Raw genomic sequence first — 18,032 nt, forward strand, 5'->3', positions numbered from 1 at the left:
GTTTCTTGAACAAAAATCCTGCTTTCCTAGGTGTATTGAAATTTTGCATAAAAAAAATCAAAATTCTGAAAACAGCAGTCAAAACCTTGAGAGACGATTTCAAAATTTTAATTTATTTTTTTTTAAATCTCAAGTTTTTCTTAAACTAAAAGCTAGCATCTTTTAAAAATCTCTCAATAACTTGAGAACAGGCAAAAAAATACGTCAAAAATTCAGGTAGTTTGTTTCTTCCATAGTCAGAAATGGTGATGAAGACGGCGATTAGTTCTTACATCTTTTATAAGCATAACATAGCCCGAACCTATCTATCTCTAACGTAAGGTTTATGGGAGTGTTAACGTATCATTACTTGGATAAATTTTGTTTTTTTGTTGGAGATTGTTTTGTCAAGATCTTAACGTTTCCCGTCAACGTCTTGACTTCTGTTTCTGAAACAAAAGTCAATATCTTTGGATTTCTGGGTTAAGATTTTAGCTTTCTCATATTCTTGAGAATAATGTCAAAAGCTTGAGACAAAATTGAACTTCTTGATATTCTGCGATTTAACAGAAAATTGTGACAGTTTTTCGAGATAAAATGTTACTTGTGTTCTCAAAGTTTGAACTATAATTTGGAGATGAACGAAAAACCATGAAAATCGTGAAATAGCAACTCAAAATTTTGACATTTCATTTCCAGGAAAAAGTGAAAACCTTGAGATCTAAGATTTAATCTCAAGATCTTGACTACTTTCTCAAGATGTCAAATTGCTTCTTAAAGTCAAAAAACTTGTTTCCCCCAAAAATCAGGAGAATTTATCTTCAAGAAAGAATCTTGATTTCTTCCAAAGATCTTGAAAATTTATCTTCAGAAAATACTCCAAACCTCCACAAAACAGCACCCCAAAATTTTGGGAAAAATCCAGAAAATCATGGAAATTTGTATAGCAGTGGATGCTCGTTTTTTCGTAGATCCAGATTAGTACCAGGGGACAACAATGATTATCTCAAATATAAAATATATGGAAAAGTGCTGTTGTTGAAATAGTTCTCATTCAATTTAGATCTTAATTTTTTTTTGTCAAGATCTTGGCGTTTTCTTTAGATTCTTGGCCTTTTTCCCCATGACCCAGACTCTCATTGCTTGGAGATTAAGATCTTGAGATCTTTTTCTCAAGATCTTGACATTTGTCTTGAGAAAAAAGTCAAGACATTGAGATAAAAATTGAAAATCTTAATTTTATTTTAAGGATTTGAAGTTTTATCTAAATATCTGGAATTTTTCTTGAGATAAAAGTTTGTTTCTTTCTCAAAATTTGTGATTTTATTTGAAGAAACAGCTAGAAGCTGCAGAACAAAGTCCTTGAGATAGTAACTCAACATCTTGAAATTTCTTTCCACTTCTACGATAAATTCAAGATATTGAGGAGAAATTTTACAAACTTCATTTTTTATCTCAGGACTTTTTTTCAAGAACTCAAACTTTTCCTTGAGATAAAACCAATTAAACTGCAAGGCTTTGAGGTAAATTTTAGAACTTGAAAGTCAGTCTAAAAATATTCACATTTTTTCCCAGAGTATCAAGATTTTCCTTGACTTAAAATCTTGCTGCTTCTAAAAGACAAAACCTCAAGATCTTGAGGAAAATAGCTCAAGAAATTCATCACAAGCTCACCATTACTTCTTTTTCTAAATTTTTTAACTTTTTCAGTTGAAAAATGTACTTTTTCAGTTGAAAAATTTACAGTCAGACTATACTAGTTTCGACTTTTATAATTGTATCATAAGATACGATATATAGAATCACGTTCTTGAGATACAAATTAAGATTCTGACGCTTTTATATTATGTTCAATTGAGGCTTTTGAATAATTTTAGTCATCTGTTTTGAGGCGATACACTCATTCTGATCAAACAAATGTCTACGTGGCATTCTTCCGATGTATAAACATTAACATTTTAAACAGTACGCATATTGCTCAGATACCACTGCTAATATATATTTTACAATGGCCGCTCGTATTTGTGCAGAAACGGTTTATACGCAAATGCTTGGGATGCTGCATCATAAGACCCCCGAAGTTAAGGGCCTTCTAGCCTAAATTTAAGGAAAAATATAATTATTTGTTTTTAATTTGGTTATTACAAAAATACGATTTCATCTTTGACTGACCGTTTGTTCACACATATGATCTCAAGATTAAAATTAACAGGTCGTTGAACTAATTTATGACTTGCAGCCAGGTAGTCACCTGCACAAAGAGCTGCCGCCTGAATTTTGTTTGCAGTATCGTTTCTCATTTTTATGTTGCTTTTTTTATCATTCAATAAAGTATACCGCACATTTTTGAAATTATTGCATTTGCATTTATATTTTTTCGGTTTGCTTATACAGAGTGATGTAAAAAAAATATAATTAATGACTCAATTTATTCTACTGATTAAATCAAGAATTGTAAAATCGAATGCATTGAAACCTTGCAGATGTTTTGGAGTTATTCCAGGGATGATAAATTTTTAATCAAAATATATCTCTATATACCCCCAAAAAATTGATGACGTCGTGTCATAACTTTGTCGAAAAAATACTCTCTAAATTGTGCAAAATATAGTCTATACTTGTGATTTATCTTTGAGTTAACATTTTTACTTCCCGAGTGTAGACGAAGTCAGTATTGTAATCGAATCTGTCGGCCGACTCCCCACTTTTACGTTTCCTCGACCTTTCATGACACCTACAGTACGAAAAAATAGGTCACCCGTTTCTGTCTGTCTATCTGTCCGTCTCTCTGTCTGTCTGTCTGATTCTTTAAGAATGTGAAATCTTCTAGGGGCCCTAAATGTCTTTCTTTAAGAAGGTGAAACTTACTTTTTTTCTATTACTGTGATTAATACTTTCTATATCGCTTTTGATCCATAGAGATTATAACGAAAAAGTAAAATTCCGCAAAATCAAATTTTATAATTTTTCAGAAAAACAGTATTTGTTGGACTGTACTTCAGAAGCGAGGGAAGTCCTGTCGAAATAACTTTCGACCAATTTTTTCCTCTACGGTTGATGCCGGATGATTATCTAGCAACGATTCATCTAGAACTCGATGAAAACAGTGAATTTTCAATTTGAATGCAGAAAAAAATGATCCAAAGTTATTTAGACAGAATTGAACAAATACTTTTTTTTTGAAAAATTTTGTCTAGTTTATGATAACCCCTACAAATAAAAATAAGCATAGAAAATATAAATTGCAATGAAAAAAGCAGAACACCTATTCTTTTGTACTTTGGTGGTCATGAAACGTCGAGAAAACATGAAAGTACTCATTTGCCAATTGGACCCTATTACATTCCCTTCTTATTTGACTTTCTTATTTTACTCTCAAGATTTGTTCCAGTTTTTTCTTGAACAAAAATCCTGCCTTCCTAGGTGTATTGAAATTTTGCATCAAAAAAGTCAAGATTTTGAAAACACCAGTCAAAACCTTAAGAGACGATTAAAAAATTTTAATTAATTTTTATTAATCTCAACTTTTTCAAACTAAAATGTAGCGTCTTCTAAAGATCTCTCGATAACTTGAAAACAGGTCAAGAAATGCGTCGAAAATTCAGAAATGGTGACAGAGACGACTATTAGTTCTTACATCTTTATAAGCATGACATCGACTGAACTCATTTATCTCTAACGTAAGATTTATGGGAATGTTAACGTATCATTCCTAGCATCAATTTTGCTCTTTTTTTGAGATTGTTTTCCCAAAATCTTAACGGTTCCCTTCAACGTTTTGACTTCGTTTTCTGAAACAAAGATCAGTATCTTTGGATTTTTGACTTAAGATATTAACTTTCTCAGATCAAATTCTTCAGAATAATGACAAAAGCTTGAGACAAATATTCAACTTCTTGATATTCTGCGATTTAAGAGAAAATTGTGAAGTTTTTTCGAGATAAAATATTACTTGCATTCTCAAAGTTTAAGCTAAAACTTGAACATGAATTAAAAATTATGAAAATCGTGAAATAACATCTCGAAATTTTGACATTTCCAGGAAAAAGTGAAAATTTTGATGTTCTAAGATTAATCTCAAGATCTTGACTACTTTTTCAAGATGTCAAATTGCTTCTTAAAATCAAAAAACATGTTTCTTTCAAAAATCTGGAAAATTTATATTCAAGAAAAAAATATTGATTTGTTCCAAAAATCTTGAGAATTTATCTTCAGAAAATGCTCCAAATCTCGACAAAATAGGACCCCAAAATTTAGGGAAAAATCCAGGAAATCATGGAAATTTGTATAGCAGTGAATGCTGGTTTTTTCGTAGATCGAAATTAGTACCAGGGGACAACAATAATTATCTCAAATATAAAGTTTATGAAAAAGTGTTATTGTTGGATTAGTTCTTATTCAATTTAGGTCTTAAGAATTTTTTCTCGAGATCTTGGCGTTCTTTTTTAGAATCTTGGCCTTTTTCTACATGACCCTTACTGTTGTTTTTTACAGAGCTCTCATTACTTGGAGATTAAGGTCTTGAGTTGTTTTTTTCAAAATCTTGACATTCGCCTTGAGAAAAAGTCAAGACATGACGATAAAATTTTGTTTCTTCCCCAAAATCTGCGCTTTTATTTGAAGAAACAGTTAAAACGTATAGAAGAAAGTACTTTCTTCCCACTTCAATGATAAAAGTCAAGATCTTGAGAAGAAATTTTAGAAACTTAAGGTTTTATCTCAGCACTTTGACTTTTTCTCAAGAAGTCAAACATTTCTTTGACATAAAAAAACAATTAAACTGCAAGACATTAAGGTAAATTTTAGAACTTGAAAGTCAGTCTAAAAATATGCACATTTTCTCCGAGAGTATCGAGATTTTCCCTGACTTAAAATCTTACATCTTCTAAAAGTGTTAAGATGGAGACAAAACCTCAAGATCTTGAGGAAATTAACTCAAGAAATTCATCACAAATTCGCCATCACTTTTTTTCTAAGTTTTCAACTTTTTCTGTTGAGAAATTTACAGTCGGACTATACTAATTTCGACTCTTAATAATTACAATTTTGTTTCTTGCGATAAAATGTCAATATTTTGAGATGCAAAAATGATGTTTTTGAGATACAAATGCAAAATTCTGACGCTTTTCCACAACATCTTCGTGAAATCTATTCTGAAATCCAACATTTCAAATTTTCCTGCACGCCCAGACTTGTATTCTTGAGAAAAAATGTTAATGTTAGGACCTCCAGATAATAATTCAACATCTTTAGATTTCTTAGCAAAATTTTGGTGTTTCAACTCCAGAAAACAGTCAAGATCTAGTGAAGAAACGTTAGGATCTTGAGAATTTTTTCTTAAAATGATCTTTTATCTTGAGAAAAAATCAAAACCTTGAGAAGAACCTGTGTTTTTCCTTAAGTTGTTTTTTCGAGATAAATGTTACTTGTATTCTCAAAGTTTAAGCTATAATTTGGAGATAAATTAAAAATCATGAAAATCCTGAAATTGCATCTCGAAATTTTGACATTTCATTTCCAGGAAAAAGTGAAAATTTTTGGGACAAATTTTGGAGTTCTAAGATTTAATCTCAACATCTTGACTACTTTTTCAAGATGTCAAATTGCTTCTTAAAATCAAAAAACTTGTTCCTTTCAAAAATCTAGAGAATTTATATTCAAGATAAAAATCCCGATTTCTTCCCAAAATCTTGTGAATTTATCTTCAGCAAATATTTCAAACCTCGACAAGATAGCACCACAAAATTTTGGGAAAAATTCAGGAAATCATGGAAATTTGTATAGCAGTGAATGCTGGTTTTTTCGTAGATCGAAATTAGTACCAGGAGGCAACAATGATTATCTCAAATATAAAGTTTATAGAAAAGTGTCACTGTTGGACTAGTTCTTATTCAATTTAGGTCTTAAGATTTTTTTCTCAAGATCTTGGCGTTTTCTCTAGAATCTTGGCTTTTTTCCACATGACCCAGACAGTTGTTTTTTTCCAGAGAAGCTTTCATTACTTGGAGATTAAGATCTTGAGATGTTTTTGGTAAAATCTAAACATTCCTCTTGAGAAAAAGTTAAGACATGACGATAAGCATTCAAGATCTTAAGTATTTGAATTTTTATCTCAAGATCGTTAGTTTTTTCTTAGGTAGAATTTTGTTTCTTCCCCAAAATCTGCGCTTTTATTTGAAGAAACAGTTAAAACGTATAGAAGAAAGTACTTTCTTCCCACTTCAATGATAAAAGTCAAGATATTGAGAAGAAATTTTAGAAACTTAAGGTTTTACCTCAGGATTTTGACTTTTTCTGAAGAACTCAAATTTTTCTTTGACATAAAAAAAACAATTAAACTGGAAGACATTGAGGTGACTTTTAGAACTTGAAAGTCAGTCTAAAAATATGCACATTTTCTCCGAGAGTATCGAGATTTTCCCTGACTTAAAATCTTACATCTTCTAAAAGTGTTAAGATGGAGACAAAACCTCAAGATCCTGATGAAATTAACTCAAGAAATTCATCACAAATTCGCCATCACTTTTTTTCAACTTGTTCTGCTGAGAAATTTACAGTCGGACTATATTAATTTCGACTGTTAATGATTACAATTTTGTTTCTTGGGATAAAATGTCAATATTTTGAGATACAAGAATCACATTCTTGAAATACAAATGCAAGATTTTGACCCTTGTCCACAACATCTTCGTGAAATATATTCTGAAATCCAACATTTCAACTTTTCCTGAACGCCTAAACTTGTATTCTTGAGAAAACATGTTAGGACCCCCAGATAAGAATTCTAAATCTTTAGATTTATTAGCAAAATTTTGATGTTTTAACTCTAAAAAGCAGTCAAGATCGAGTGAAGAACTCATAGGATCTTGAGACTTTTTTCTTAAAATGACCTTTTATCTTGAGAAAAACTCAAAACCTTGAGAAGAACTTGTCTTTTTCCTTAAGTTGAAGTATCAAAATTAAAAAAAAAAGGAAAGATTTTGAGATTGAAGCTCAAGATGTTGAGAAAAAAATTGTTCAAGTATTAACCCTTAAACATTCGATGTTAAAAATTTGTCAAAATTCAGATTTTAACAATTCGAATTCGCTTTTTAAACACTGAAAGAAATTATTTTGCCTCTGTTGTGTCGCTTACTGGTTAGTTTATTAAATTCTAATTTTAAACACAACTCGTGACACGAACCCACACGTCTCTCTCTTCATTTCGACACGAGTCTTCATTACAACCGTAAATGTTAACGAGTGCAAAACACCCGTTGCATTTTCTTTGTGGATTTAATTTAACGAGGTGCTAAACAAACGGATCTAATTAATTTCAGTGCACAAGTTATTACCTGTTGCCCACATGCAGGGTCATATTGGGCTTCGGGAAAACGCCCTCTGCAGAACACACCACCTGCAACGTGTCTACTCCGATGTATTCCTGCCGCAGCTCGAGCCGCTTCTCCGGCACTGAAATTAATAAAACATGTCAGGGGTTTTATCGTGGAAAGTTTTATGGGACGACCTTTCATCAATTATTCGACGCGTCTAATCACTGCAGTCAAAGGGACGCCGCTGGATGGGACGGGGTCTGTCAAACATACCCACACTGCGAAATTCGCTAATTCCATTTTTGATTAGTCGGATCGAAACGTGAACATTTTTAGAATAGGAAATGGCGGAGTGCTGCAGGAGCAGGAAACATTCACTGGAATTTATCGTGCTGGAGTGTTGGGTGAATTTGTGGAGCTTTATCGACCCCTGATATGGCTACAAGTATTTTACACAAGGAGTGAAAACACTGCAGATTAAAAAAAGTGTAAATAATAGGTCCCGCATGTACGGCGTTTAGTGTCACTTTACGGTTTACCGAGATAAGCTGCTAACTCTTAATCCCGACGTTATGAAGTATAATCTAAATAAGCCTATTGCAGCGGCAGATGTACGCCAGTTTTAAATGCACTAGTTCAAATAAACTTGATGATAAATCGTCGCGCTAATGATGATTCATGGCACAAAACTGCTGTTGTCTGAAACACCTCGAAAGGCGTCCAAAGTTCACAACTAGTCTGGTTGAGGCTTGCATTCCACCTGGACAGTTCAGAAATTCAGAAATAGGAGTGGCGGTCTTACAAAGGGTCACTGCCTGAAATTAATTGAAGTTTTGTTGAAATTTTAAATGTACTCGAAAACAAAAAACAAATTGTTTCCAACCACGAATGACTTGAAGTTGTTATTCGATGCATGTCCTAACCATGTTTGCATGCACTTTGTTAAATTAGCATTTAGCGAATAAAAGTCATTCAAATGCGACAGGTTGGTTTAAAGAAGCAAGACTTTTTACAGTTTTGTTAAATGTTCTCGTAATTGTAATACTCGTAGAGGATAATTATCTCTCAGAATTTCATATTAAAGGTAAAATGCTCTGAGTTACACAACTTTTATTACAACGAGGTCATGAGATAATGACTATCTTACATACGTATAATATGATTAAGTATAGTCAATTATCAACATGAAGGTTACTAATAATTTTAAAAAACAATACATAAAAATATTTATTTTCAGATAACCAACACGCAGTTCTCTGAATTTTAAGTTGGCACTTATTTATAAATCTAAAGCATTATTCAAACTTCAAACTTCGGATGTTATTTGAATATGTTATGTAGTATATGATTGCTTGAATCTTCGACAAGTACTATATATGACTTTAAAAAAACTTAACTAATGACTTGTGTCTAAAAAGAAACAAAATTTTATCTAAACTGCATTTTTTCTTATTACAAAACCTATGAAATTTAATCATTTTTAAGTGTAATCAATTAAAATAAGTAAAACCAAAGAGTACATTTCAAGCATGTTTCCATTTTTTTTTTAGTATTCACTAATACACTAATTACTAACAGTTACCACAATATATCTCCTAATACCAGGTTTCTATATATGATCGCAGTAAGTCATGTAAAGGTGCCGCCTCTCAGATTTTAACTTTACTAAATGCTCAAGGACGCATGACAAAGACCACACGCATCTATATGACTGGTTGCCTAAACCTTATTAAAAAATAAAACTAATTCATTACAATAAAAAGAAACAAATTTATTGAGGTTAAACATCACAATAAATGTTGGAAATGTTTACCGTTTTGTCCAAGGTACATGTTCACTCTCTAAGAGAAGAAAAGGCCTGTAGAGCTGCTAAGATAAAACTGATTTTGGTAAATGACATACCCTCTAAGAAAAGAGGGGGTGGGTGGGCGGGGCTAGTATCTGTTAAAATAAGACCGATTTTGGCAAATGACATACCCTCTAAGAAAAGAGAGGGTGGGTGGGTAGTACTAGTAGCTGTTAAGATAAGACTGATTTTATCAAATGACGTATCCTCTAAGAAATTTAATTAAATTATTACAAGAAAAGACACTAGAGGCTCCAAAGCACTTTCAAATTCTTTCCAAACAGGAATACCTAGAACCTCAAGATGGTTTAAAATTTTTCAAAAAAAAACGGCGTCCTAAAATTACCTCAAAAACAGGTAGGTCGGAATTTTCCAAAACTAGAACACCAAAGATCCCCAAAATTGTTTTAAATATGTAATTTACAACAAAATCACCATGAACATCCAAAATAATACACCGTGCGTACCCAAGAGTTCCCCGAAATAAAAAAAACACTGCGGAACTCAAGACTTTTTCAAATCATAAAAAATAAACACCAGGTGCTCAAAAGATTTTTCCAAATTCATCCAGCAACAAAACACCAGATTCTTTTAAATTTATCCGGAAGGAAAACACCAGGGGACCTAAAATTAACGGTGACCGAGTTCGAATAAAATTTTCGCGCTGATATTAATTAACAGCGGCGCGAAATCACATTTGAATAATTTGAGTTAAAAAAAAATTCAATCAAACAAATCGTTAAATAGTTTTGGCAGTTGGTAGCTCACTGGGGGATTTTAGTTAGAGGGTTGGTTGGTAGAAATTATGGCCGCTTGGTAGAGAGGTGAAAGCGTCATTGTCACAAACCACCCACTCTATATAGGTGGTTTGTGGTCATTGTTGATTTGGTGGTATGTGTGGAAGCATCGTGAAAAAGACACTGTAAGTTAACTAGGTTAAATTAGTTGGTTTGGTAGTTAACAAAAGGAAGGAAGTCTTTGTTTAACGAAAATTAATCGTAACGACGACATCACAGCTTTCCCCAACGCTCGCAGCTAATTCTTGCGGCTTTTTAATCGGTAAACATGTGATTTTTTGCCGACGCGTGTAAATTTAATTCATTGTTTGTAAATTCACAGTTCATGTTAAGAGTTTAGTCGTTAACTAGTTCTAACACAATTTAACAATCAGGCGCTGGTTTAGATAAATCGTTACTAGGAGATTTCAGGAAATTCACTTAGTCAGGATAACACCCTCCTTGTTTACGAAAGTATGAATGAGGTTTCTGGATGCATATACTTAAGTGTTACATTATAACACTTCTTAATTCTTCACACAAGATTGCTAATTGTTCATTTACGGCAGTAAATTAACAAAATTCATAATATCGTGAAGTGGCGGGGGTTTAAAATAATTTCTTCCCTTAGGAAGTTATCATCATTATTATCATCATTACATCACCGAGGCATTTCCTCCCAAAGTTAAAAATTTACATCACCGAGGCATTTTCTCGCAATGCTAAAAATTACATCACCGAGATGCTTATTCCTCGCGACGCTGACTGGATATTTTTGTGTTTATTTATCATGTGTTTTGTTTGGGGTAAACAGTTTACGATATAAATTCTCAAAACAGATTATTTTAAGTAACCAAGCACTTGGATCAAGACAGCATTTAACGCAATGTAAATTCTTTGTTTGGTTGATAAAGTGTGGCAAATATTAATCTCATGTAATTTTGTTAGCTTTACAATTTTTCACCTCATCCAATTTTCTTTATCTCCCAATTTTAACTTCAGCAATTTTATTTGTTGTATAAGTTAAATTGAACGTAAACTTTCATTCTCTGTAGTTTCTAACTTCACGCAATATTTTATCTTCACAAGTTTATTTCACACCAGATATTTTTGTTGTTTTTATAAATCTTTGCTAGTTTTTGTTTTGTAAATATTTTGTTGATGTTTCCATCTCCCAATTTTAATCTCACATAAGAATTACTTGTTGTTTAAAATTTCACAACATTGTATGGCGAATTTAAATGTTGTTTATTGCTCTTTTTGAAACTTTGACACTTGTTCAATTGTAGTTTAAATAACACAGAAAAACGTGGCGGAAGCGGAGTGCGCGGTTCCTAGTTGAACTGGCGAGATTTATCGTGCCACCTGCACGAAAGGTACAGGTTAGAATAAAATTCAGGGGCGGTCGAAATAAGGTAACGCTGTCGGCTTCTACCCTATAGTTGGGACCCAACTGCGCGTTTGCGACCGTAACGGCTTGCACGTACGGCTTGTCCGTAATAGAGAATTGCTTTGCGGTAGGCTTGCGATAGATAGAATCACCGTCGCGGGGGGAGAACAGCCGCGGCCGGGAGCCCCAAACTCCGCTCGTACTACAACGCCCTTATGCGTATTTTTGTTGTGCTTTAGAATGAAACTGACATAGTCGATCACATGTCAATTTAAACATGGTTATGGGCGAGCGAAATATTCACTAAAAGTTTTATTACTAGTAGTTATTGTGATAACTGATAATATAATGAATGTGTTGTTTAGTTGTTAAACGTAGCAAACGAACCAATTTTAAAATAATTATAACTATACCAAAATGTGAGAAGGAACTCATCAGATTGTTAAGAGCGTAGCGGGTGTCTGAAAAATCTGCCATCTTCCAGACACCCGATACTGCAACATTTCAAACTATTGTGTGAGTTTGCGTTTTTTATTGATTATATTATACAAACTAAATTTCTGTGAGTAAAAATACCAAGTTTTAGATATTCTAAAAAATTTTTATTTTCTTTGAATGTACTTTTGAGATGTGAGGTCCCTCATGAATACCTTTAGGATACGCCACTGAAGCGGCAGTCATATAGAAGCATCTTTTATTACTTTCGTCTATTCTGGCGCGGGATCTCTTAATTGAGCTCTAACTTTATCCTTTATACTCATTCGTCCAAGGCGAAGACGCATAACAAACGTGATTAGAAGGTGGCCGCTACTGACTTGGCGCCCAAAATTTCAATTTGACAATCAGGTATGCCATCATAAAATTTTAATTTGTTGCCAACCTGTATATGTGCTTCTACAGGTAACACAAAAATTAATGAATAAGGTACCTTACTTTTTTGATCAAATCAAGAACGGCTCATTTTCGTGCCACAGAAACGTGATAAGAAGATGACTTGGTGCTCTAAATTTCATTTTGACAATCAGGGAATTTTAAACGCGTCGGCGACATGACAAAATAAAAATCGTAAAATTCAATTTTATAAAAGAAGCTGTATTTGTTCGATTGTACTTCAGGAACAAGGGAACTTCTATTTAAATAGCCTTGGACCATTTTTTAAATTTTTATCATAATAACTGCGGTCGGAGTTGTGTCGGGGTTTAAAACTATTTTCTCGCTTTCTTCAATACATGTCAGGATATGTCCAAGGATACAAGAGGGCGTGGTTATAGGGGGGTTGCATTGATTACAGAGGGGTTGATCGTTATGCTGAAGATGGAGGACGTGAGTAAGTTTAATATGTCGGGTTGAGGTAATGTCCTCACGTCTAAAATCGACAACTATATGTCTAGGAGATGGAATATTTTCAAGAGTAGCAGAGATAGGAGTTGCTGTTATGACTTCGAGATTTGGATTAATGTCGATCTACTCGGAAGCTATAAATTCGAGGAAAAAAAGCTGCATCTGTTAAAAATGTAGAATAATGTTTTCTATTTTCTAATACAACTTATAGTTTCGGAGATGAAGTCCTCTAACTAATACGAGTTTTTTGGAAGGGTAAAATCAAGGGTTTAATTCCAAAATTAAAAGTTGAAGGTGTTCGAGATGGACAATGTGATTATTAATATTCCACTGACATAAGCAACTTGAGGAATGAAAAAAGGAAATTATGTATCTAGTATTATAATGAGGGTACTCAGAGAGGGCTTCAGAACCGAGTTATCAAATTGTTGGTGGCGACGATTAGACACATTTTTTTCAAGATATGCCTAATGTACGCATAAAATTTGACAACAATCGCTGCAGTAGTTTCGGAGATTATCTAAGTAATAAACAACATAATAATATTACAATACCTTCTTAGCTTACGATCGGGATGTTAAAAACGACGCCTTTATTAAGAAAAACTCTTTTCGATGATGTAGTCAGCAACCCACATCCCCTACACGTTCATAGTAATAGCGAAATACAAACTGGCACACAACCCTTTGTTGTTAGTGTGGAGAGTCAGATAGGATTTGCGAAACGGAATTCGTTCCGTTTGGTTAAACTGACACACAAGCTTTTTGAACATATGCGTTTGTCATAATAGGACACAGTTACCTTGTTTCGATTTGCCATGATATTTTTAACTCTCAACAATTTTGTCGCAGTTATGTAAATGTTAACAGAGAAATTCACTTATTCCGTTTTAGGCTATTTTAGTAATGAATATACATATATACATTCGTATAAAAGGTTTTTGGATAGTTTTCCCCAAGTTGAGTTATATTTTTAGTAACTCGTCATTCCGGAATTTAAAAACTGCATTAGTAAAATTTTAAATTAAATGTAAATATTGATTCACTTTGAGAGAAAGAATTTTGAGGGTTTGTAATCAGTTAATTTAGTATAATCATCCTGAACTTGGTCACACATGTGTCAAAAATGTTAACAACTCACTTGAAACGTACACACAGTAAATTTTCAGATCACATAATTAAATTTATTTTAATTACAGGAGTTATTCTAAATAAAAATAAAAAAAATTGCTCGCGTAGCACGCTTCTTTACATTTACTTTTAACATTACATATGAGTACGTATGGCTATTTCAACACTTATGAAAAAATAAAATTCGCAAAATCAAATTTTTTGTAGATTCAAAATTAAACTTTTCTGGTAAAAACTCAACACGGCTTCATAGATTGCACGTATATGACTATGTTATTTTATACAATTTAAAAATCAACGGAAGATCCATTTTTTCGCACTCCATGAGTCATGACTGTCCCCCGATGGACTCGATTACAATACTTCCTTAGATTACGCTCGGGAAGTAAAAATCTTATAATTTTTCGAAAAAGCTGGATTTCTTGTACTCTACTTTAGAAGCGAGGGAAGTTGTGTCTAAATAATGTTACACCAATTTTTATTGCTTCTTGTTTTTATTTTCTTCCTCTTTTTCTCCTCCTCCTCCTTGGTTTTTTACAAAGTTCTGAATTTAGTATTAGCTTAAATTATTGTGCTATGAGTTATTAATTATTATTATTTATACTATATAATGGCTACAGACGTCATAATTGCAATATATTTTTAACACGAGCTTGCTTTTAAGAAAAAATCATTAAATTTGGGAAACAATAATGACCGGCAATGTTTTTGTATAGACAATTCGGTCGGTAGTTTTATTAAGTTAATGGATTCTGATTTAAGGTGGTTTATGCAAGCGAATCTATCTTTCCAATGATAACACTTGCTTTGTTGGAACTATTATTTTAAAACTTCCACTCTGTTCACAGATGGACTGAATTTCAAAAATTTATTCATAACTGTTTTTTTACGTTGCAATACTTCCAAACGCTGATAGATTTTTCCAAAAAAGTGTTGTTCATGCTGATGGAAAATATTCATCGGGATGCTGAATTAAAAAAAATGAACTTATACGTAATACAGAATGATATTTAAATGACTTAGTTTTATTTTTCCAACTGGCTATGTGCAGTTTGATGTTTTTTTACTTCCCGAGCGTAAGCAAAGGAAGTATTGTAATCGAGTCCGTCGGCCGACTCTCTACTTTTACGTTTTCTCGATCTTTCATGACCCCTAGAAGACGAAGAAATAGGTCTCCCATTTCCGTCTGTCTGTCCGTCTGTCCGTCTGTCCGTCTGTCCGTCCGTCTGTCTGTCCGTCTGCCGTCCCGGATTTTTATTACACAGATAATCTCCGAAAGTACTCGACCGATTGTTGTGAAATTTTGTACTTATATTAAGAATATCATGTAGATGGTAAAACGCTAACCAAAATTTGTCTAATTATCCCCACCACTAATGCGATGACGTCACTTCAAAATTGTACATAGTAAATGGGTTTTCAATTGTATAAAATAACATAGTCCTACACATGTAGTTTACAACTCTGAATCGACTTTTCACCCGAAACGTCCAGATTTTTGGAAAAAAAATCAAAATTATAAAACAACATTTTGAAATTTAATTTTTAATCTGCTAACCAGAATGCTTTGAAATGTTGCAGATGTTTTAAGGCTATAAAGAGCATCATAAATCTTTAGTCAAAAAATATTTGCTTATCCCCTCCAAAAACTTGATGACGTCGGCTCAAAAGTTTGTGGAATAAATCATATCTAAAATGTACAAAATATGATGAGTCTGTACTTGTGATCTATCACTCCATTCATATTTTTTGGATTTGCATATACAGGGTGACTCAAAAAAATTAATGAATGCGTAAATATATTTTATTGATTTAATCAGGGACTACAAAACCGAATGCTCTGAAATCTTGCAGATGTTTTAAGGTCATAAAGAGCATAATAAATGTTTAGTCAAAATATATTTGCTTATCCGCTCCAAAAACTTGATGACGTCAGCTCGAAAGTTTGCCGAATAAATCATATCTAAAATGTACAAAATATGATGAGCCTGTACTTGTCATTTATCACTCCATTCATATTTTTTGGATTTGCATATACAGGGTGATTCAAGAAAATAAATGAAAGCGTAAATTTATTTTACTGATTTATTCAGGAACTACAAAACCGAATGCTTCGAAATCTTGAAGATATTTTAAAATTATCATAAGCATGGTAAATTTTTGATCAAAACGTATTTGATCGTCCCCCCTAAAAAATGTATGACGTCACCACAAAATTTTGCTGAATAAATCCTATCTAAAATGTACAAAATATGGTGAGTCTCTTCTTGTGATTTATCATTCCATTCAAATTTTTTCGATTTGCATATACAGGGTGACTCAAAAAAATTAATGAATGCGTAAATTAATTTTATTGATTTAATCAGGAACTACAAAACCGAATGCTTTGAAATCTTGGGAATATTTTAAAGTTATTATAAGCATGGTAAACTTTTGTTCATCCCTCCTAAAAAAATTGATAACGTCACCCTTAAATTTTGCTGAATAAATCCTATCTAAAATGCAAAAAATATGATGAGTTTGTACTTGTGATTTATCATTCCATTCATATTTTTTAGATTTTCTTAAGAGGTGGTTCAAAAAAATTAATGAAGTCAATTTATTTTATTGATTAAATTAAAGGCAACACTTATTATTAGTATTACACCCCAACCAACCCAATTTGGTAGACACAAAATTTGTTGAAGGGAAAACTCGGTTGAAACATAAGGGTAGCACGCTTATTTACATCGACTTTAACATTACAGACCTGCATTTGTTTTATGCGCTCACTTGGTTCCGCGAATGTGAAATAGAGATATTTGTAATCAACCAATTGTGAATTTCACCGTCAAGAATTAAAATAAAACCCAATGTTTTATATAATAAGCGGAAGTCGAAGCAATAAAACCGATGGTCGTTTTGTTTACAGTTTCTCTGTTTGACTCTCACGTATGCTGTTACGCCTGTCATCTTAAATTAAGAATGTTTATACATACACGATTTTCAGTTGCCTCTGATACGTACACGTGAGTAAATTGTTTCGTTATTTTATTGATTATTACAAATCAATATTCAAAACGTCCCAATTCATTTTCCCGAAAATTTGAGAATATAATAATTTTATTCTTAGTATTAGGTACACTACATCTATCCCAACTGATATACGTGTCCTTGCAAAAATGTTGATGACGTCATCGCAATTTTTTTTTAAATTCCCACTACAAAAATGTAATGAGAAACAAAACACAATAGGCATGCAGTCGTCAAGTTTCCGACAGCGAGGGAAGTACTGTCTAAACTCTTTAGACCAATTTTTTACTCTGTTATGGCACAGACTGTTTTAGAAATGTAATTAAAAATATATAATAAATTTATTTTGTTGGGTTTTCAAATCTAACAAATTTAATTTCTTTGAAATTCCTAAAACACAACTACGTTTTGACTGTGTTACATCATATGTAGCGAAAATATTTTTTTTAACAGAAGTAATGTCAACCGATTTAAAAACCACAACACACTCTCCGTTAGTCCCAAGCCAATCTCTGGACGATACGTCAATTAATCGAATCGGAAAAGCAAATTTTCCCCCTAAATAATTAACATCAGTTCTAGTAATTATTTCAAACAGAATTACGAGTGCCACATTTAAACAGAGATGCTGTATTGAGTTGAAAACTTACAAAAGAACTTAGTTTTAATCTGGTACATCTTGAGTGGTATTTAATAATAAATGCAGAAAACACACAAGGAGAAGCTCAACGAGTTGAAAACTTATGTTTCCTGTTTACAGCAATATTTTGATGTCGGAGACGTTATTATAATTTTAAGTAAATCTTTTGTTCATGCATACTTAAACATTGACGAAACTCAGTCTTAATAGTTGTGTTTATAATCCACTTGAAAATCGTATTTTATTATATTTGACTTGGCGATAAATCATGCGAATTTAATTTTGTCGGGTGATTTTTTAAATTTCTGCTATAGTTGACCATGACACTTACGTCAGCCGCTGACGTACGGTATGAGAAAAAGACTTGTGTTTGTTTAAGTGTGTTATTGTGCGGCGTCAGAGTTATAAACGTAATTTCCACTTTTTTAAAACGATAATAGAGTTATATACATTTCGCAATTTATGTAAAAAATTGTGTGTTAAATAATTCCGTGAAATATTAAGGTTAATGAAACTGGCTTTGATCCACCGTTGATCCAGCAAAGTAAGTTAAGTTCTTCAACGTCTGCCGTCTTGTTGAGGCAGTTTAACGCAACTGTTTATTC

The 18,032-nt window shown here is 32.6% G+C and overlaps 1 protein-coding gene across 4 annotated transcripts in view; it reads right to left on the reverse strand.

Annotated features, from left to right (window-relative positions):
- Positions 1-18,032, reverse strand: part of LOC135125816 (uncharacterized) — a 261,385-nt gene that overhangs the window by 96,254 nt on the left and 147,099 nt on the right. For all 4 annotated transcript variants that reach the window (XM_064051523.1, XM_064051522.1, XM_064051524.1 and 1 more), the window contains exon 4: positions 7,314-7,431. In XM_064051523.1, coding sequence (XP_063907593.1) covers positions 7,314-7,431 — 118 coding nt within the window. The remainder of the gene's footprint in view (positions 1-7,313; positions 7,432-18,032) is intronic.

This window comes from Zophobas morio, unplaced genomic scaffold (assembly GCF_036711695.1).
Source record: "Zophobas morio isolate AGI-343-1 ecotype UQ-CSIRO unplaced genomic scaffold, CSIRO_AGI_Zmor_V1 ptg000009l, whole genome shotgun sequence".
Classification (NCBI taxonomy): Eukaryota; Metazoa; Arthropoda; class Insecta; order Coleoptera; family Tenebrionidae; genus Zophobas; species Zophobas morio.